At 45.3% G+C, this 22,510-nt stretch overlaps 1 protein-coding gene across 5 annotated transcripts in view; it reads right to left on the bottom strand.

Moving 5' to 3' along the window:
* Positions 1 to 12,989: 12,989 nt before the first annotated feature.
* Positions 12,990 to 22,510, bottom strand: part of WDR7 (WD repeat domain 7) — a 277,127-nt gene continuing 267,606 nt past the window's right edge. For 4 of the 5 annotated variants that reach the window (XM_010997206.3, XM_031441850.2, XM_031441851.2 and 1 more), the window contains 2 exons: positions 20,470 to 20,574; positions 12,990 to 15,891 (listed from right to left, as the gene is read on the bottom strand). In XM_010997206.3, coding sequence (XP_010995508.1) covers positions 15,688 to 15,891; positions 20,470 to 20,574 — 309 coding nt within the window. In that variant the 3' untranslated portion in view covers positions 12,990 to 15,687. The remainder of the gene's footprint in view (positions 15,892 to 20,469; positions 20,575 to 22,510) is intronic. The other variant, XM_031441852.2, reaches the window with a different exon arrangement.

The raw sequence follows: 22,510 nt of genomic DNA, 5'->3' as shown, positions 1-22,510 counted from the left end.
CAGAGAGGAGGGAGGAGGGGAAAGAAGCAAGACTGTTAGCAGAAATCCTCACAGGAGCCTGCAGGCTGTCCTGGTTTCTCCTCAGAGGCTTGGGGGTCTCCCTCCTCACCCGACTTGGGTCCTTTCCTTTTCTCAGCCTCATCCCCCCATGTGGGCTCTGAAAAGAGGCACCGCTCCCAGGACTCACTGTTCTGCTCCCCAGAGAAAGCCTCAGAGGAGGAACATGCAAAAGTGGAGTCACTCCTGTGCTTGGGGAATGAGGGAATGGGGGCAGGGGTGGTATGAAATGGTCCAGCGGGCAGGAGGGATGATCTGAGCCGTGGCCCATCCGTCCGGGTTGGGGCTGGGACCTGCACATGCCAAGCAGAGGGGGGACCTCCCCAGACCCCAGCCCAGATGCCCACGAGGTCAGCAAGGCCGATGTGTCTGAAATGTAAAATTTTACATCTGTGGTCACTTCCTGTAACAAAGGCTTTGTGATTGTGTATAAAAAGTTCTTCCCTTTATGATACGTTCTTGGGTCAGGTCTCAGGCAAAGAATTGGAACCAACAGGAATGAGGCAAAAAATTCATCCTAGGGATTTGACCTCACACCTAAACTGTGGGGGCTGGTCATTCTCTTCTGGGTTGGGTCCTGCACCTCAAGCGCCAGGACGCATAGGCTGCGCTGAAAGATGGGAGTGTGGTGGACGAGAGCTGGGATGACGGGGACCACGAAGAACAGGCTGGAGCTGCGTAGTCCTCCCCCTCCCCAGGCCCCCATCCTCCCTGGCTGCCGGGCAGAAACAGCGGCCCTGCCCCTGGAGCCGTGCTCCCTGCCCTGGGGTTTGGAGCAGCTGAAGGAGGGGGCTCGGGGCCACAGTCCTGCTGGGGTGTGAGCAGCACAGGTGCCTGCATCTGCTTTCCAGAGTAAACACGGCTGCTGCTTCCCTCCCGCCCGCCTACCTTGTATAGGTTTCACCCTAAACACGCAGGAAAGGGCGGGAGTGATGGGAAACGGTGCTCAGCTTAGCCCAGTTGCCACGTTGCAAAATCACCAGACCTGTTTTTTCTTCCTGATGTGTTTTGTTTGCTCATTTTTGATCTTCTGAGGAGTATTTCTGTAGATTTCTGGCATGTGCTTGTGTGGACTCCCCCTGAACTTAACATACCTCTGCTTTTCTCAACTGAACTCCTCTGAGGAGCCTTTTAGCTTCTGACAGGAGATGAGTATTGTGCCAGGAAATCTGCTGGGAAAGAATGTAGTGAGTGTGTCTGTTTGTGGTTGTGCGTATGCACGTGTGTTTGGGGGGGGTGTGTGTCCCAGTGTGTGCCCCGTTTCCCCATGCCCTTCAGTGGTGGGGGTGGGAAGGGGAGAGGAGAAGGGGGAGACAATAACAGAAAACAAAACTGCATGTTTGGGCTGGGAGGCAATGTCCTTTCGCCAAGAACCAAATGCAGATTTCAATCAATTCAATCAATGGGCAATGTTTGCTGGCTGTAAAAATAGCCCAGAGGTTGCTGGTCAGCGGCTCTAAGATGGATGACCAGTGGCCCCAGAGGTCCCAAAGGTCAAAGATGACTATCACCTTAAAATGTAATCTGTGCTGGCCTCCAGCCCGGGGCCTGGCCATCTGCAGCCACCCACCACACCATGCTGCTCTCAGCCCCGCTGCCCGCTCAGCCCCATAGCCTGGCAGGTAACCTATGGGCATCCTGGGCAGTGCCATCAGGCCATCCGTACTCCCAAGTCCTAGCTGGTGCCACCGTCCTCCCAGGCAGCGCGCCCACACACTTGTCTACCCACTGCTGCCCCTCCACTCCGCCCATGACATCCCATAGGGATGCAAAAGAGCAGGGCTGCCATTTGGCTTTCAGCCTCATGGCCCCTTTTCACTCAGCAAACCCTCTCCACCTTCAGCTCTGAGCGCCTGCTTCTTAGGTACCAGGAGTCAAAGGTCATCGTTGCTCATTTGTAATTGTGAGGAAGGATGAAGCCACAGCGAGTGATGAGTGAGGGACCTGCTACTTCCCTCCTTCCCCTCCAGGCCGAGGGACCCTGTCCATTTGTCCCTTCCCTCCATCTCAGCTTAGAAGACCTCCTGTTTCTTCATCCAGACATCTCTTCCTCTGCCTCCCGTTCCAGGGTGGACACCGGCGCGGCACAGGCTGCGTCTTAGAGCCCCCTCAACTCAGTTTCAAATAGCTTTTTCTTCCTCCCCTGCTCATTGTCTGATGGATGCCAGATTTTCCTCCCCATCCTTGGTGCCCCCATTTCCTTAATTTTTACCATCTGCCGTGTGGCATTCGGGAGGCGTGTAAGGATGAGAAGTGCCTGATGAACATTTTGTCCAGTTGCATCAGCTCCTAAAGACGGCTGCTTCCCTTTCTTTGTTGCTGGTTGCGTGTTGGTGCCGCCAAGCCGGGAGAGCAGGATCTGTGTGCCGCACATCAACCGCCTTCCACAAATCATCGCCGTTCGGCTATTTAATGGTCGACGTGTCACCCGAAGATGCAGTATTTCCCAAAAGTCAGGAAGCAAATAAATTATTACAGTTTAAAAGTGAATCTATTTATTGATCTCCTACTTTTACACTATTAATGCTAATTGTTTTTCATGGTGCATGCATTTGGGATTCATCAAAATGAATTCTAACGAGTTTCCAAACACAAAAATGATAGCAGGGTAGCAGTCCTACCATCCCTCAGCCACACTGGCTCTGGTTGTTGGTTCTCACAGGAGCCAGGCTCTCTCCTGACACGAAGCCTTTGCACAGTCATCCTCTTAGCCTGAAATGCTCATCCACCTTTCCCCTTTGTGCTTGTAACTGCTAATTCATGTCTGCCTCTCCCACTGGAATGCACACCCCCTCAAGGGCAGGAATTGCGTCTGTTTGGTTTCACAGTTGCATTCCTGGTGCCTCATAAATGCTGAACACCAAGAGGGTGGTTAATAAGGATAAACTGAACTGGTGAATGTGTTATTGTCCTGACATTCTGATTTGATGGAGTCGATCAGGAAGCCATCAAGCCACTTGGGGCCCCAGTGATACAGGTTGTCCCCAGATCCTATTCCTCAGCACTTTCTCCCATGATGCAAAGGAAGAAATTAGTAGAAAGAATAACCTTACAGAATATGTTCTATGTAAAATGAAACAACATGAATCCAACATCTCAACACATGACCCTCCCCCTGAGAACCTAGCATGACAGAGGATACCAGGGACGAGTGACAACCAGCGGAGCCCGTCTCCCCATTGTCAATCAGGGAGCATTCAGCTTAAGTCAAGATGTTGCCACAAATGAGTGAACTTTTATGAAAGCGGCTGTCGAGCAGGGAAGTCATTCTAAGCAGGGTTTCAGTATGAAGACTGTAGACACGCCCCTTTTATACCCACCTTCTTTGTTCTCAGTGCTGTATCTTACAAAAAGCAAGAAATACAAGTGCTGGGACGTGAAACACAACCAGCCTTGTTTTAAGTGCATCTCTGAGCCTACCAGGAAGCTTACTAAGGCTTTGTCGTCAAGAAATAGATCCAATGGGAAACTGTAGCTTTATATTCTTTGGCCAAGTTTTTCATCAATATATTGGGGGCAGTTCTACATACCACTCCCGCTATGGGTTGCCACGTGGGATGGCGGGGTCTGGAGGGTCACCTGAATACCGTTTGTATAGGTGGTTCTCACTTCTGGGGGTTATATTCCTGACTGAGGTTCTGCAAGGCCAAATGGTGTAAATTGAATCTGATTTCCCCATAGCAGCAATGCTCTTATGTAGGATTATGTGAGTGGGAATTCACCGTGGAAGGCTCCCACGGGAGAGGACAGAGGAAAAGAGGCATCCAGGTGTGAAGGTGGATTGTATTTTTCAGGAGTGCTGAGTGCTGTGGGCTGGCAGATACAGTTAGATAGCCGTCTCTCCCACTGAGGAACCCTGACATTTAAGCTCATTAAATCTCCTAGGTTCTGCCTTGACAACGTCCCTCAGCCTTTCTTTTGGTGTCCCCTGCCCTCTCCAGAGCTCCAGTTCTCAGAATCTGTTGATTAGAGTTGCAGCCTTCTCTTACCTGGTCTGTCAGGGAAGAAGGGAGAAATGCGTCTTGGGTAAGCAATTGATTATGTTGAAAACACCATCTGCTTTCACACCTCCATGCCTTCACTGGAGTCTCCTCTTTGTCTGAATGGTCTTCTGGGCAACTCCTATTCATCCTTCAAGACCCCGCTGTAGTGCTACCATCAGTGGGATGTGGCTGTGTTGGGAAACCCCACACGGCAAAGGACTGGGCTATTTCCTCGTCTGAAGGTCTTCTGCCTCCTCACGGCTCTTCAGATATCTGGCTCCTTCTCTTCCTTCAGAGACCGGCTGTCGACATTGCCACCCCACCCCTGGTTCCAAGGCCTTAGCCCTCTCCTTCCTCTCTTCAGAGATCTCATTATAATTGGTGGTTGGCTGACCCTCCCATACCCATGGCCCCCATCCCACCCCACTAGAATGACATCCCTCTGGGGGCAGGTATTAGAATTGTTTCTTTCACTTCCATACTCCCAACACTTAGCCTGCTGCCTGGCACATGGGTAGGTCATCATTTCCCAAATGAATGAATGAGTTTAATTTTCAGTCGAGGCTACCAGAATGTATATATTCAAATAAATGTCTTAATGGTCCCTTTCTCCTTCCTTCCTCCTCTGTGCACCACTGCATCATTGTATTCTGGGAATGAGGCTCTGGAGACAAGGGCTGGAAAAGAAAGAGGAGAGAATGAAGAATGAGGTCAGGGAGCAGTGGGCTCGGGCAGGTGGGGTCCAGGAAGCATAGCCCAAGGGACTTAAGAAAGCAGAGTCCTGATCAGCAGGGGGAGGCCGCCCAGAGCTGGTGCCTGTGTACAGGGTGGGGGGAGGGTGGGGACGCGAGCTGAGCACTGGCACTGAGCACTGCTGTAAGTTAGAGCATCAGAAGGAAGGGGCTGTGTGTGAGCCACATGTATAATAGGCTTCTCAAACTCTACCACATTAGCTAGATAGCTTTTGAGATGCTTAAGCAATGTGAGTGTCCGGGCTGTATTAATTTGCCTTCTCTAGAAATGCCTGGAAAATAATAGGCATTCAATGAGTCATTGCGGAATAAATAAATGAAGATCGAATTCTGAGGTCCTTGGTTTTTTATTGAGGTCAATGTGAAAATGGAGCACGTCTGTTCGGCTGCTATGAAACTAGCCTGGAAGACACTGCCCATCGATGGAGAGGAAAGAGCCCTTTGGGTGTGAATCGTAGCTCCACCTCTAACCAGCTGTGCGACCTTAGGCCCGTTACTTAGCCTGTCAGTGTATCCGTTTTTTACCCTATAGAAGAAAGTAGTCTAACGTATTGGATTTTTGAGAAACTTAAATGAAATCTTATATATCAAACGCCTAACATAGTCTCAATAAATGTTACTTCTCCCTTCACATTCTTTTATTTAAGGGTCCAGGCACTGCATTGCACTCAGAAGATAGGAAGAGTAGGACGCTGGTCTTTCCTTACGTGCACTGAGTCCTCCCCGTATCAGATAATTAAAACCATCAAATTCACCTCTGCTCCAGCTGTTAGAAAATTTAGAGCCAAACTGAATGGTAAATTACTTTCTGGAAATCTCTACTGCCCTCTTCCACTGAAAGGCTTGGAAATGACGAGCCGAAGGATAACTGTGAGGGGTGGGGAGGGAGTGGCCGATGCTGGAGATGTTTTTGCAATAAAGGGACAGGCAGAGCACATCAGGACCCTCCCAGAGGACCCCTTGACTCACTGGGAAAGAAATCTAAGATTTGAGTATCACAGAGTCAGGGCCTGGCATGTGCACTAGTGACAAATCTGAGGCTAAAGGATGTGAGGAGGGGCGGGTGTAGCTCAGTGGTAGAGCGTGTGCTTAGCATGTGCAAGGTCCTGGGTTGAATCCCCAGTACTCCCAGTAAAAGCAAAACAAATAAATATATAAATAAAGGATGTGAGTATGGTGGTGTGCTCTGGTTTGCTCTGGGAAATTCTGATATATTGCAGTGTTTCCTGCAATGAGAGCATCTGGGCTTTGAAAACCCCGTGTGTGCTGACAGTAAAGACAAGAGCCACCTCTGTCCTGGCAGGGGCTCCTCTTGAGAGTAAGTTTTGTGCTTCCTCTGTCTGGATGGGAGAGCAAGTCGCCTGGGGCGGGGGCAGGAAGGGTGCCCTGAACATTTGATTTTTGATTCCATCTTAAAAATGTTAAGATTCAGAAGTATTTCCTACATCCTAAGGAAGGAGAAATGCCAGCCAAAGCAACTGGGAGAAGAGGTCAGAGAGATGCGGCCCCGGGAAGGTGGGGAGACAGAGCCGGGGGGACCGGCCAGCAGCACCACAGGCACCCGAGTCATCCAAGGAAAGGCGGCCCCTTTCTGTAAAGCAAATCTTATTTTTCCAAAGATATCCATTTCCCAAGAGAACAAAGCTGCTTCCTGAGTTACAATAGGATCACTCCATGGAATATAGCATGCTGGACAGTTCACACATTTTCATTCAACCATTTCATGGTAAACTCATCACATTTATTCGACACTGAGAAGGAACGTAATTCTCGTCCTTCTAAAATTGGGTACAATGGCCATAAACCCAAACAGAAAAAAACAATGGCTTTAATGGCTTAAATGAACGAATACCCCTTCCCGTTCTACCACGTTTCCTTCTGCTTCTAAAAGAGGAGGGCTGGCCAGACCAGTCCCATCATGGGAGGGACCCTGGAAGAACAGAAAAGACTGGGCTTCGGTGACAGCGGCTGGGATTCGGACGCTGGATACGGCTTTTATTAGTTGTGTGATCTTGGTCATTTATCTTATGTGACCTGCAACTTCTTCGTCTGTGAAAGGGAGATAATAATTCATGGCTTTTTGGATTGAGAATTATGCAGAATAATGAATGCAGTTAATATAATGTGTGGCACAAAATGAGGAGTTAGAAATGTCAGTGCCCTTCTACCTTCCCTCCTCGCTTTTTACAAATGAGTGCTTTGATCTGGGTTGAAGAAAGGAATAAAACACAGGGGAAAAAATTCATGGGAAATGTAACAAAGAAGCAGGAAATGAAGTAGAAGATCTGAAAAAAATTGCATAATAGCTTACGATGATAAGAAGAGTTAGCAGAGTTAGCATATATTGAATATATACCACGTGCCGGACACTGTTTGAAGGGCTCTGCATATATTAGCTCTTTTCTAAGCCTCATAACTGCGAGGTAGGTATGATCACTATTCCCATTTTGAAGATGAGGAGACAAGATGTAAGTACCTGAGGCACAAGGAGAGTGATTTAGCTGATAAGCGGCAGAGACAGATTTGAACCTCGGCAGGGTCGTTTTCTGGGGAGGAGACTCTGAGACTAAGATTTGCTGGAAGGATGTGTATTGAGACATGTTCCCGGGATCAAGACCGAAGTGAGGCAAACAGAAATGGGCTGAGGGAGAAGTTGGGCTGTGATTCAGTTGCAACAGAGGTTTCAGACAAACCCTCTGGGAGCTCTGAAGCTGGGGTGGCCCTTGGTGATGCCCCAACGGAAGCAAGTAGGGTTGAGTCTGTGTACTCCCGTGACTGGTCACTGGAGCTGCTGCCTTTGGGAAGGCAGGGGCTTGAGAAGCGTGGCTCTCTTCCACCCAGGCAATTAATTCTTGGAAAACTGTCAACTGAGAGATGTCAGCTGCCAGTGGCCCAGTCCCTGGTTCTCCAGCCTCCACTACAGCTACTCTTCATTCCATTCGCTTTGGATAAATTCTGGAAGCAGCTCTTCCAGGATTCCGGAGGGAAATTATGGGACAAACTACAACTCTTGATGTTGTACCTGGTCTTGAAGCCACCACTGACAACACACTGTCCCCTATACCGTCCCTTCTAAGTTCCCCTCCTGCTCGGTAAGAACCTCTGCTAATCTCCATGGCTTACTATCAGCTAACTCAGTTCCTCATCCATGAGGGTCTGAACTGATAACTCTGATAACCATACCCTGGAGGCCTACAGATCAGGCAAAAAATGTTGACTTTTTGAGGGGATGGCTGCCTTCAGCCTCCTGTTTTCCATTCTTGATTTCTTTGGGTTGGATAGACTGAACACTTGTCGGCCCCTCTAGGGACGGCAAGTTTTATTAATCATTTTCAAAGATTTCTGCACTGCGGGCCCCTCTGGCTACCACCCCAACCTTGCTGCTCATCGACAGTTGCGCCCCGTGGGTCTCTGTTATTTCAGGACCATCCCCTGTCCCTATGGGTATCAGGAGCCCAGTTCCGTAGTGGCATCTTCTACCCTCAGCCTGGACTTACAGTGATGCTGTCAGTCACCATTTTCTCCAAGCTGAACAGCAGGTTCGTACCTTGTCAATAAACTCGCCTTGTTCTCATTTTTTATTATGTCTCCCCTTGACCCAGCACCCCCAGAATCCAGTCCCATTGTTCCCCCAGCTCTTGCAGGCTCACGTTGGCTCAGTCCTATAGCTCCTTTGAAATCTAGTTCTTTCCCTCGCTCAGCAGATTCAGCAGTTCACAGCCAGATGTGACTCAACCCTAGCTAACTGGTCTGAAGGCTGGGGGAGGAGGTGGGGGCACTGTCTCACAAGAGAGAGGCGTCCGCACACCCTCAAACGAAGGAGCGGGTCACTAAGGTAGGTTACAGAGGGTTCACCAGAAGCTGGGGTTTCAAGATTGCTCAAGTGCATTGACCTAGAGAGCTCCATTCATCTCCATCGGGCTCTGACCTGGAGGTTATAGATTTTTGGTGGCTAAGACTTCAGCCTCCTTTGGAGCTCTGCTTCCCCAAAACAAGTCCTGGCCCTCATCTTCAGTTTAGGTTTGGCTGCAGGAAATGAGACTCTCCTTAGGTGTTGCCACGGGTATCTCTGGCTTTCACATTTAGCCTTTAATTGATGACATCCTCAGCATTTCATTGTCTTTTCACAGTGTGCCCAGCAACAGCCCCCCAAGTCCACTGTCCTAATAGTTTCTCTTTTCTCTTTCTTCTCAAACACCGGCCACGCTGCACCCTCCAGTGCACCCCCTTCTATCAGCACACCATCCTGATTCACCACTGATACCAGTTTTAACAAGTGCATGGTCCCAGCATGCCAGAGGCTGCCCGCCATCACCTGCTACCAGTGGTGAGATTCTCACTGCCAGTGACCCAGCTTCCAAATCATGTTTTAGATCCTGTTTTCTTGGACCACCCCTGGTACCAACTTCCATCAATTGAGTTTTCTGGGATGCAGACTATGAGACAGAGGCCTGCACATGGGAGGTTTCTGGGGCAATTTTCTCAGGACCAAGCCTGTAGGGAGTGAAGGAAGCAGCACTGGGCAGAGGGAAAGCTGGACTGCAATGCAGTTCCTTAAAATCTCCAGCCCATCCCAAGGGAATTCTGGATCTGGGATGGCTCTTCAGTGTTGTTCTGAAACAGCTCGGGGTGGGGCCTTTATAACTCCTCCCTGACCCATCACTGGATGGAGCTGCCCCCAGGAGAGGGAGCTTGACCTTGGGTCACACAGCTCTCTGGCTGTGAAGCAATCTCCAGGGAAGGACTCAGCAGAGAGCAATTAGATGCCAACACTCCCAGTGAGCCAGAGGAATAAATGCTTTTGTCCTGGAGTGAGAGCTGGGGGAGGTGGGAGTCTGAGCGTTGCGCATGGCAGGCATTCAGCACACCGTGTTATCTGCACACTGGAGCGCAGGATAAGGAGAATGCATGCCTTACTTTTAAAGCAAAAATAACTTTAAAAAATGAAATCTGGAAAACTAGTAGAAGTCAGAGAAATCGTTTACTGGGTTTTTTGCTCTATTTTTTTTTTTTTTTTTTGGAAGAGTTTTTGACTTCAAGATGTTAGGTGTTCTTCAGCCCAGGAAGCTTGTTTTCTGTAGACGTATAAACTACAATTGAAGAGCCGCCTGGATTGTCAGGCGTGCCCCCCAGCACCCCTCAGGGTATATACACTCAAATCACAGAACTGAGAACTTCCATGAACTCCTACATTGTAACATTCCCTTCAGCCTCCTAATTAATTTCTATCTAGTCTTCAAGGCCCAGCCCAAATGCTTCCTCTCTCAGAAGCCTAACTTGACACCACCCTCCCAGAATTAATCACCCCTGTGATCTTGGAGCTCGTTGCTCATCTTTGTTTTTAACACTTATTCCATAGTGTTTACGGTTCTTTGTTCAACTTTGAGCTCGCCAGTGAGAGGAAAATAGAACATGTGCTCGGCATATACTAAGATTCAATAAATGCTTGTAGACGGAATAATGTTTCACTGAGGTATCTTTGAATTATTCGTAAATTTTCACTAATACTACAAGTGTCACTGAGGGGGTCAGGTTTTTGACAATGCATTTCCCATCTGGGGAAACTGAGGTGCTAAGTCATTTTGACACTAGTCAAGACAAGAAGCTTTGGCAATAAAACCTACAGTTCCCTTTGCTTTGGTGATTTCGTGAAACTTACTCTAGAATATTTTGTCCAGAGTCGTGCTCACTCTTGTTGGATGCATACTTCAAAGCTACTCACATAAGTAACTCAAAGTCATCCCTGATGCTAAGGTGAGTGCTAACCTGTAACGTGACAAACTACTTTCCTTTTCAGGAATCAGTCAAAATTTCAACAGCCATAATCAAGCAGCCACATCCACTGGTATATATTTTGCCATTTCTTCAGTGTCTCCCAATTTTGGTGAGAAGCAAGATGGCAACACATAGCAACACGGAGAAAGTGGAATACAGGTGGAAACACAGAGACTCCCCTTTGGGTTAAGATGTTCGGATCTGTCATTGGAATCTACCTAAAAACACAATTAAAAAAAAAAACAACCCAACGTTTTCCAAAGAACACAAGTAATTTGCAATCTTACTTATCCGTGCTCAGTGAGGACTTGTAAATGTCTGCTAAAAGCACTTGCTCATATCTATTGAGTGCTTACTGTGTGCCACTCTTACAACCAGTTTACAGGCATAACCTCATGGATTTAACAAATGAAATACGTATTTGTCTGATACCTGCCACAAATCAGGCGTGAGCTGGACCCCTGGCCTTCGCTGGGAAATCTCAGAATATCGAGGAACCTTGGCCTGCTGCATTGTCCTTTCGAAACAACTATAAATCTGCAGCCAGATCTATCTTCTCTGACTAGAGTGAGATTTTTTAATGAGAAAGGTCTATAAATTAAGGGTATATTTTCACTGTTATTTTAATCATTATATCATCAGCATGTGTTTCAAGCAGGCCTGATGTTGCTCGTCCAAGAGAAAACAGAGGGTTACTTTAGACATTTCAGGTACTCAGGACTCCTTTGTCTTTCTGTGTTTGGCTGGAAGGTAACGGCACCATTCGACTTCTTTTTCTTATCTGCAGGAAACAAAGGAATCTATATCCATTTGATGGAGGTATCTGTCCACGGAACGAATGGATCTAATCTCACTGGTGAGAGTGGAGTGAATTGCTTACCTACTTCCTAGCGGTGCAGGAGCCTCCCACTTAGAAAAGCACTGATAAGAATACTTCTGTAAGTAATTTGCTTAAAGGGACTTGGGAAACTGGAAACAAATCGGGTCCCAAAGGCATACAAACTCTTTTCTCCTGCAAATGACTGAACCAAATGTGAAGGAGGGAGGGGCTCAGATATTCATGCCATCCTGGCAGGACCAATGTGAATCAAAAAACAAGAGTCTGAGATATTACACCACTAGGTGATGTCACCCCTCAAAAAACAATTCATGTCCAAGAAAAAAATGCACAGAAACCAGAAATCTACCCAAATTTTCAGGCATCCAGGATTTCCCAGTGCTGCCTCTATAAAACGTAAGATTTGGTGGAAGGGAGATGCTGCCCTTAAAGCACACACCTGTGAGCTCCGTTCACCTAGACAGTTACAAGCACAACCCTCTCTGGAGCTTTTTTTAGTTTGTAAACAGCAGAAGGAACCGAACATCTAATTTTTGAAATTCTTCTGGCTTTTCTTTTCGACCTTTGGTATTTGTATGTATCGATGATCTCTAAACCATTGTACAAAAACACCTTGAAGTGTCAAGCTTTAAAAATGAGTCTTCTTTTCTCTTTCTCCTGTGCAGCTTGGATTATCTTGGCCTTGTCAAAATACATTCTCTAGTTAGAGGTTGGAAATATTTCCCTCCTGGCTCCAAAGTATTGATTTTCTTGAACACTCAGCTCTGTCAGTCAGCCGAAGGGGTGAAAGGTGAAAGTTCACCCAGCACTGCATGGCTTTACCTTCCTATTAATGTCGTGCCCTTTCCACATTTGATCAGCTTATGTGATCACCAATCATATAGAACTGTTACTGCCCCTGTTTTCCCTATAAGGATACATTCGAGTCATCAGGAGATGGGGTGGACACTGGGCATCTCAACAAGGGCCAACGATGCTGCGGTCAACTCGTTTAATGCTTGTCTGTTTCTTAAAGAAAGAAAATTGTAGTGTTATATGATTGACTCAACTCAATTCTTATCTGAAAATTAAAGAACTGCATTCACTACTTACGTGTCTAACCCTCTGTGAGCGATGATGACCTATTTTGTTATTCCTGCTTTTTCTGAAAACCAATTATACTGTTTACCTCAGGGATTCAAATTCAACTCCAAACTGAGTATTAAGTGAAATGGATTTAATGATCTCAGCTCAGCCCCCCCACCCTGGGGCAGCCAACCCGTGTCATCAACTCTGACAAGATATGATTTGGTACAATTAACAGTCTATTTACTAGCAATTTAGAAGGCGGAGATACAGCAACAGGCATGCAGTTCCCCTGCCCAAACCACAGAGGGTGCTGTTGAGTCTTCGTAGGAGGGTTTGGGTCTCTTACTTCTGCAGTGGGGGAGAGTGACTTCCCTACTGCTCCACTTTTGTCTTTTGGGAACAAGCTTGCCTTTCCTGAAGCTAGCTCTCCAGGGAAATGAATAATTAGACAGAAATAGAAGGCTTAATTTGGTACCAGAGGTGGGAGGGACAAAACATGGATTTCAACTGAGAATGTTTCAGAAGAGTGAACAATATTTTTAATGAGAAAAACAACCTTCAGTACAATTCAGTTTTATTTAACACACATATGTACACGGGGACATTCAGCACACACAGAATCTATTAAGTAGAGTCATCAAGAAATGTCTTGTGAGGCAGACGTTTTAATTCACACACTGTACAGAGTGAGTTCAGCCATTACATTTTCATACACGTGTCATGTCAAGTCACGTTTTGCTTGTAAATTACCAGTGAAGCCACACATGTCTCTACATTTACAAGGACAGGTCCAAATACAGTGCCAACAAAATCAGTAAGACACTAAAAGAGTACGCTGGGATGACACTACAAAGTTTACCTCAGTGCTGAGAACTCTTAAGCTGCAATGAAGTTTGGAACTGTGGTTGTCAAAAGAGCCAAGGAGAGATTGGTGCGAACAAGAATGCAAACGTTAGTTTAGCAGTTAGAGATGTCTGTCTACCCATCAAATATCATCCACCCCACTGGTTCACAACTGCAACAGTCTACTGGCCAATCGTGTAGGGGCTGTCTGCGCGGCCAGGATGGCTGGCCGGCCGGCCTACGCCCACCACCCAGGGGTTTTGCTCCTCTGGCCCTCACAGTTTTCTGTCCAATCTCCATGGGGTGTGCCACCCAGGCTTCCAGTGGCCTGCCCACCAGTCTCACACCTTTCTCCTGATGCACTGAACATTTTTTTTTAAATCTCTAAAGTATACTTTTACTTCATCATTCCAAAGCGGCTTTGTAGTCTAGAATAAATTAATCCCCATTTAGGTTCATAAAGTGAAAGTGTGCTGGGTACTCGTACGGAAGACTCGGGAAACCAGTGGAAAAGCCAAGAGTGCCTCTTGTTCACCCTGGGTTTCTCGATCTGTGTCGGACACGTCAGCACACTCACCAAACAAACCACGTCTACACTGCATAGCTCTTAGTTTCTTCCTGGGAAACTACATATATAATCTTCATAAATACAATGTACATGCATGTGGCAAACCTTCACTTCTGAAGAACACCTAAAGTCTAAAACCGAGGTATGGGACGGGTTTGTCATCAACAGAAATAACATACTTCATATCCACATGAAGGAGACGTCCTAGTGGTCTTAATTTTGTAACATGTTCTTTAAAAGTCTGTTTCAATAAAATCACAGATGTGTTTGCTCCTGGACTGCGATCCTACTTTTTTGTATACTATATAAACTCTGGCGATCTATGCTTTTTTTAATTAGATGCTCCCGTTATAATTTTGGTCCCTCTGGAAACTTCATGTATTTTCCCTGAATTTAATAAATCATCTTCTATTTTTGTATTTAATAAGCCATTCTGCTCAATTAACCAACCAGTCAACAGCCACCCAGACAAATCCCCGACTATTGACAGATCAAGGTTTGTTAGGGGCAATTCATACAAAATACTATTTTATGGATTTTTTTTCCCCATTACTATGAGCAGGAACCAGCACAGTCTGACATAAGCAGAAGAAAGTGACGTGGCTCCAGCTTACTCTGAAGTGTGGTCAACATCCTCACTGCACCATTTGTCCAGACTGATGGAGGGCTCCCACCTTTTTACATACAGTCAGCCCTCCGTGCACGTGGCCATTTTCTAGAAGGGGCTTGAGCAGATTTGGATTTTGGTGTCCTCGGGGGTCCTGGAAGCAATCCCCCGTAGATGCTGAGGGACAAATGTATGCTCCTGAATGCTTGTGCCATAATGAATACTTTTCTAGGACGTTTGTTTAAAAGAAATGCTCCTGTCACTGATTAGCAGTAGTCTGAAGGCAGAACTGTCACTATCATGTGATAGCTGACATACGGGAACTGCAGGTCTGTGACGTTTCTGGAAGGAAGGGGTGAGATCTGTAGCCCTAGGCACAAGGGTCTCCTTTTCAGGGATATGCTATGCTTCCAAACTTGGCTCTTTGTTATAAGAGATTAGTTACAGTGACTGGCTAATTCTGTTAACTAGGTCATGAGTAGGATGGTTTTTATTTTAAACTACTAAATACACTATCACTTCAGCAGGATATGAGCATTTAGAAAGCCAGGTGTCTGGGAAACTGCATTCTCCAAGAGGAAAATGTGTGTGTATGTGTGTATTTCCTCATTGATTTCAAACCGGTTAGGTGTTACTAAAGAAGGTAGGGGCTAGACTGTAGGAAATTGGATTTCCTAGCAATCACCAGAAGAAAAAAACCCATGTAAACACACAACCTTTCTGGTAAACAAGAGCATGTTTTCAGAAATCCAAAGGAAAATAGTATCCATAGTGAGGACCGCCACGATACCTCAAAACCCAGCGTCAGAACGACCAGGTTCTAACAGCACGTCGGGGGGCGGGGGGGCTGAGCGCGAGGAGAAAGCTGATCTGGGCCGGCAGTGCAATCACAGTGGTTATTGATTTTCGGGCCTCGGGTGCACCCAGCAACGGGAGCGCTCCGGGGACCTGCCCCTCCCTCTGCGGCAGGAGGGAGAAACGACCTGGTGACAGGATGGCCACATCCTGCAGAGTGATGTGTGCATGCCTCAGCCGGTAGGTGACACGGGAGGGGTCTGCCCCCGAGGACCATGCAGAGGGCCACAGGCCTGGCAGCACCCCCGGGTGACACCGAGGAACGGTCCGGAGCGCGGGGGGGGGGGGGGACAGGACTCTCGGCTCAGCACATGGGAAGAACGGAGACGCAGACGCGAGCGCTAGACCATGAAGCGGTGCTCCTTGCCGTCGTGGGCCATGAGGATGACGTTGCGGTTGGAAGTCCAGATGAGCCGGGCCAGCCTGAGGGCGTTGTGGGAGCCTGGGGAGGCTGGCTGCACGGGGGGCACCTGGTAGGTCTTAATGCAGCGCAGCTGGGGTGCAGAGTTCAGCATGCCGATGCTCCCCAGCAGGGAGGTGTTCATCTGGAGGGACACAGGGACGGGAGAGGCACATGTGTCACTTAGACAACAGTTTCCCTTTCCCCAGCATGGAGAGGGGTCCAAGGGAGACACACTTCCGGTCACTCTCCATCAGGCTCATCCACATTCATCTAAGAGTTTATCCTTAACCTCCAAAGGGCCCCTGTCAGTGTATTTGAAATTGCTCTTCTGCTGTTACAGTAAATGCTTACAACCTGGTGGGTGGAACTTGAAGAAGGGAGCTAAATGGCATCTTTTAATAAAATGGTTCAATCGAATAATACTTGGAAACTGTGTATGTCAAACCGCAGACTTTTCTGTTCTTTAATGACAGGGCTCACCGCACCCCCTGAAGAACAAGTCCGCAAAGACAAGTGTGGGGACTCAGCATTAGTTCGAGAAAACGAACCAAAGTTAAGCAGTAGACAGAGTGATAGGTTATGGATTAAAGCTCAAAACTTACCCCCCTCCCATCTTCACCTAAGATACCTTCCCTCCTCGCCTGCATTTAAAAAATTCAGTCTCTGGAAAGCTCGAGTTTATCTTGCAGGAAAACACGAGAATCAACTGCACCTCAGCACTGCATCTGTGGCCCACCGCGCGGCTGCCACGCTAAAGAGAGTATCTAATACCAGATCGGCAGCACATTTGATCAGTTGGTGATTTCTGCTTTTTGGGTGGCTTTTCTGGATTTGACTTGAATTTTAAGTTCTCCTCATCCATTCACACAAATGGAAAATAACATGGAAATTATGGCCTGTGAACAATCAAGCATTCAGGTCATAGTGTTTTAAACGTTCGGTGGCCGGTAGGTATCTAGACGGGCTGTCCTCTGAGCGACCGAGCCTGAGGAATCCTTTAGATTCTAAACATGACAACACTTTCCCAATATGCATCTTTTGTGCTCTTAGAAATCACATGGAAAGCACACTGAAAAGCAGGAGAGAGGTCTCGGAAGTATCTTTCATCGCGCTAAGTTTCATTTCTGATTCTCCTCTCCAGCAGCGCCTCCATCTGAACGTGTATGATGCGAGGGACTCGCGTGAGGCGTGCGGACCGTGCTCTGATGTATACAGATGGCCGACACACGAAACCTTGGCGAATCCTGGGACATTTAAGGTGTGTTATTGCTGATATCACGCCCTGCATTGGGATCAGTGCAAAGTATAAGCCATTCCTTTTCCTGGCCCTTCTCGGCAGCAGGATGGTGTCAGGGGGTGTAAATCACGGCATCTCTGGCAGGACGCGTGCAGGCTCCACTGACATTTTCACAATTTAAATCATCTTGAGTAATAACCCTTTTAAGATGACTAATGTTACTGATTTTCCTGCATTAATAATAGTGCCGAACACAACACAGAGGTGAAAAAAAATCACTAGTGTACGAGGTCACATTTTAAAACCAAATGTATGATTATCATTAACTCTTTCTGTTAAAGTCTGGTTAACATTTAAAGCCAGGCAGTACCTGTCATCCTCTAAAGAGTCTCTTTCCTTGTGTCCTTCCCTCCTCTTCCCCAAAACTCCATAAAAGATAAAAATCAGGGCCTTATTGCTTCTGGAGGTTCTCAGATAGTTTAAATAGAAATAATGATGGTGAGCTTGATTTGCTAGCTCTCACTTACACAAAGAGTAATCGTACATAATAGTTTAGACCTCTAACAGAGCAGATTCAAATGATCCAGAAAATTGCTGGTTAAAATTAACTGGCATCAACAGGCATACCAAGTTTTTTTTTTTTTAAATCTAATTTCTCAGTTGATAAATAACGACAAAGTATTTTTCATTCTTTATGGATTTTCTATGAAAGTGTGTATGAAGCTTGATTTCTGCTGGCGGCTCAAAGTGCTAGGGACATCTGATACTCTCAGACACCTCCTTATTTTTAATTCCTTCCTTCAAATTTTGCCACGTCCAAGAAATGAGTTGGAAGCTAATGGGGGCAAGGAGAGAATATCTTATAGGAATGCTACAGATGGAAAGATTTTTTTTAAAAAAGTCCATTATTATATCTGCATTCCCGTTACAAATTGAGCCATCCCTGAAATGATTGCTACATGCCTTTGGTGGAGTCAAACTGCCTTCCTGCCTCAGAACAGGGCTACGTGGAGCTCTGCACAGTGTATAACTGTGATAGTACAACACAGTTGGACAGTTAAAGTCCCTCCTGTTAACTATAATTTGTTGTTCCTCAGACCATCCTCTTCCTATGACGTCTTCAAACAAAAGACGAATCTGAATTAAGCGGGGGGGATTAATTTTTCCAATAAGCTCTGCCACAGAACTCGCACCAAAACAATGAGCCATTTTGTTATTCGACATTAATACTTCCTTGACCAGAGACTGGCTACAAATTATGCTGAAGTAAGGGCAATTTGAGCCTTGAATGAATGAAAACTACATGGAATTATGACATTTGGTCACATTAACTTTTTTCTTTACTACAAAATCAATAAATACTCATTGTAGAAAATTCAAATTATAAAGAGAAGGACAAAATAGAAAGCAAAAACCCCCTGAAATATCACTTCCCAGAGACAATCACTAACACTTTGGTAAATCTCTTTCCAGACCTCCAAATATATAAACACACAAGGAGAAGCGGGTTTAGGGAATCTTACAAAAACAGGCTCATCGCAAAGGCAGTTTCACAATCTGCTTTTTTTCACTGAACAAAATGTTGGGGGTAATCTTTTTATGTTAATGACTGGATTTACAGCATCCTTTTAAAATGGCTGAATAGGATTCTATTGTATGATGGAACAAATTAAAAAAAAATGAAACCAATATCCACCTAACATAATAAGCATTTCTGAAAGAGGATACTTATTTGTTGGAGGGTGGTGGTAAAATTTAGGTGAGAGAATTATGGTTGTATCTCATTACTAAACCCTCCTGGCTCAAATATCAGTGGATACACTGAAGTGAAATATTCGCATAGTAGGAATCTGCTGTTGGAGAATCAAAGGGCTTCCAAGGTTGCCAAATTACATCATTCGGCAGCTGAATATGTAAACTAGCTAAAAGGCAACTTTGGCGTTTCCCTTCCCTTTAAAAATAATGCTTCACAAAACGAGTTCTGAGAAGATTATTTCCTGAACACATAGAGAGAGACACATACAGATGTAATTCATCAAAACAGGAAGTGTTTTAATGCTATTCTCAGTGGAAGTGATACTGCACACAAACCTTTTACCGTTCTCACTTGAGTAATTATCCAACCAGTATTTCTCATTAACACTCATTTCTCAGCAAAGATTTTAATAGCTGATAGCTTTTGTAAGGCTCTGTATTAATAAGACTTCATTAAGTTTTCAAAATATATTACAGTACATTTACTGGAATAATAAAAAAAGTATGACCATACGTCATTAGACCTAAACAATACAGTATCTAAATAAATCAGCAAAGCACATTTGGGGAGAGAGGCGGTAGATCCAACGCTGCTTTCTGGATCCTCTTTAATTCAAATCAAAACTAAATTAGAGGACGAGTAGGAAGAGCCTGTGACAGATTTCGAAGTTGTCATGCTTTAATAGCATGTTGCTAATCAAGCAATTCATTGTATCTGTTTTGCATTTTATTAGCTGTTGACTTTTTAAAAACCATTGTCAAGTTGTGCTGAAGTCTTGTTGAAACTTTTTTTTTTTTAACTTTCAAAGCAATAAACTGAATCTCATAAAACATACCTGCATTCTAGGAAGGTAAAGGTAACAACAAAATTTTAAATTAAACTTTTGTTTTTTCTTGGGGGGGGTTGGTAATGTTTAATTTTTTTGTAATTATCAGGAGAAAGGTAATTAAAAAGAAGATGGGATGGAGATTAATCACTGAGGATGAAACAAGTTCTACTATAAAGATCCATTGCTCAAATGAATACTCATTTTAATCACAATTGAACATAGGCATTCTCAGGTACTGCCAGTCAATGATGTTCAGAGTTTTGAGCATTTTGATGGCTTGGGAATGAAGAGCATTACGTGGGAAATTCAGAATGCGAACAAAAATGAGATAATATAAATGGGACATCACGTTACTATGAGGCTGCCTTTTCCCCTATGCCCTGCTGGCACTGTCTGAAAGCCTTGTATAAATTAACAGCCTGTACAGTGCTCATCCGTCCCCCACCAAGTCCTTTGAGGCCAGGCCCTCACACACACCAGGCTGTTGCTTATCTTGCCCCAGTCACCCACTCCTCCCTACCCCTAATGCCTGGCCCATCCTTGGCATCACCATGCCTCAGTGCAGGTGTTGCTGCCCGTGTGAAGCCGTCCTGCAACCCCACTCCCAGGTTCCCCCTGTATTGTAAGTGCTTATTTACTTGTGTCTCCCTCAGTCTGGCAGCTGTGTGAGAGCAGAACCCCCTCTTTCTAGCTTTCTAACTGCATTCTCAGTAGACTGTGTGCTGGCCGCTGGCACAGCATCCACAAGCAATAAATAGCTGGTATTTGTTGAAAGAAGGGAGACAGGGCAGGAGGGAGGGTTGGTGGGTGGGCTCAACAGGGAGCCTCTCTGAGGAAAAGCAGATCATGCAATACAATCATGCAACACACGTCAAGACCCTGGAGCATCTGCACTCACCTGCCAGAAAGAAATGTGGCTGTCAGTGTTTGAGTAGGTGGCAAGATATCGTCCATCCGGGGCAAAGGCCACTGCAGTGATTGGTCCCTTGTGTCCGTGGATGGTCTAAAATAAAATTCAGAGTCACTCATTGCATGCGTTCCATAGAACTATTACACGTGCACATGTGAATACATTCCATGTTGAACGAGTCATGTGGATATTAACAACTGGTTTTTTTTTTTCACTTTATTTATACATTTAGGTTAGAAAAAGAGGAAAAGCAACTAAAGTCCTCCCACTGCTATCTCCAGGGGCTTTGATCTTGTTCTGAGGAGTCTACCTGTCTCCTAGCTGGGAGGACAGCATGAGTCCAAAGGAAAAGCATATATGAATGGGCAAACCAGTATGTTAACTCACGTCCATTAGAGGGGTGACATTTGACAATTACTTAGGAAGGTAAAAAACCAAATTTGTTCGGGAACTTAGCTCACTCAAAGTGAAAAATAATCAAAGCTATATCATATAACATCCCTGTTCTGGAAGGAGTTAAAAACTGTAATTTCAACCTCTTAATAATTACACATTTTTCATGTTTTATGCTTCATTTCCCACCAATAACACTGTGTCTAAGTGCATATGACTGCAGTTACTACACATACATACATGCATGTGCTGGAGGTTTGAGCACACATATAAATCAAATGCTATTAAAAACAAGTTAACAGGGATAATTTTGAGCCTCTGCCAAATGGCCATCATTGATTTAACCATGAATTAAAAAAAAAGGAAGTTGTATTTCAGACTCAGTCTTTGATAAAAGATCTTTACTGATAAAAAATTACACTCAAGTTTAATGATATTAATGGTTACCGAAAACACTGGGATACTAAGCAAATTAGCATAATATTGTATTAATGTCTCTACACTCATCTATTAAAGACACGAACCAAAGTCAGCCTGCTCACAGCTGCAGGTCGGTCTCCTCCCTTGGTCTAGGAAGGAATGGGGAAACGTGTTCCCTTAAGCTAAGACAACACCATCTGCTATTTTTTGATGACGAATTGTGAAGCTTTGAGTCAGTGGGAGCATCAAGCCCATCGTGATTCAGCCCCACACATACTGTAAATTTCCGTGAGACTCTTCTCGTAACTCACATCTGAGCGATGACAATGAGGGCGGGAGAGCGGGGAGAGGGGTGGGGGTACAAGCGTGTTCCTCAGCGCTTTTTGGGTTTTATTCTTTCCTGTCATTAGACAAGACATTGTGGGATCCAAAATAATGCTTGTTTTCAACCCTCACAGAAAAAAATGTTATCCACGTATAGCACTGGGCTCTGGGCTGGCAGAGAACACTGCTCTGAGCCAGACTGCCTGCTTGACTTCCACTGCTTGCTGTGGGACCTAGGCAAGTTCTTTACGTTCCTCAATCTCAGAACACCTGTGTCTGTAAAGCAGCAGTGATGATGATGATGTTGATAATTCCTGCCTCAAAGAGCTCTGTGAAGATTAAATGAGTTTGTACACATATAGCCCTCTGCATGGCACATAATAAGAATTCAGTAAATACTGTTAATATTTGTGTTCCTCCTCCTTATTTAAAGATGACCAGCTGTATATACTTGAATGTTGCTAAGAGAGTAGATCTTAAATGTTCTCACCACAAGAAAGGAATGGTAGTTATATGATGGGATGGAGGTGCTAGCTAACACTATGGGGGTAATCATTTTGCAATATATAAGTGTATCAAATCATCACATCATATACTTTAAACTTACACAATGTTATCTGTCAATTGTCTCAAGAAAGCTGAAAAAAATGACCAGACAAATGTAAACAATCATATAAATAAATTATTCAACTATGCCATTAAATGAAAAACAATTTTTAAAACGCCCTAGTCATATATGAAACCAGATTACAGATATATAGGGTTTGGCCTGCAAAATGTTTTAAAAAAATATTTTCTAAGCCCATAGTCTAATTCATCAAACATCATTTAAAATTAAGATTTCTAGCCTCCCCTGAAAAACTGGACGCTCTGGCAGTCCCGGGCCTCTGTT

This window comes from Camelus dromedarius, chromosome 28, assembly GCF_036321535.1.
Source record: "Camelus dromedarius isolate mCamDro1 chromosome 28, mCamDro1.pat, whole genome shotgun sequence".
NCBI lineage: Eukaryota > Metazoa > Chordata > Mammalia > Artiodactyla > Camelidae > Camelus > Camelus dromedarius.
Note: the sequence above shows the minus strand (reverse complement) of the source record. Positions and strands in the feature narration are given on the sequence as shown.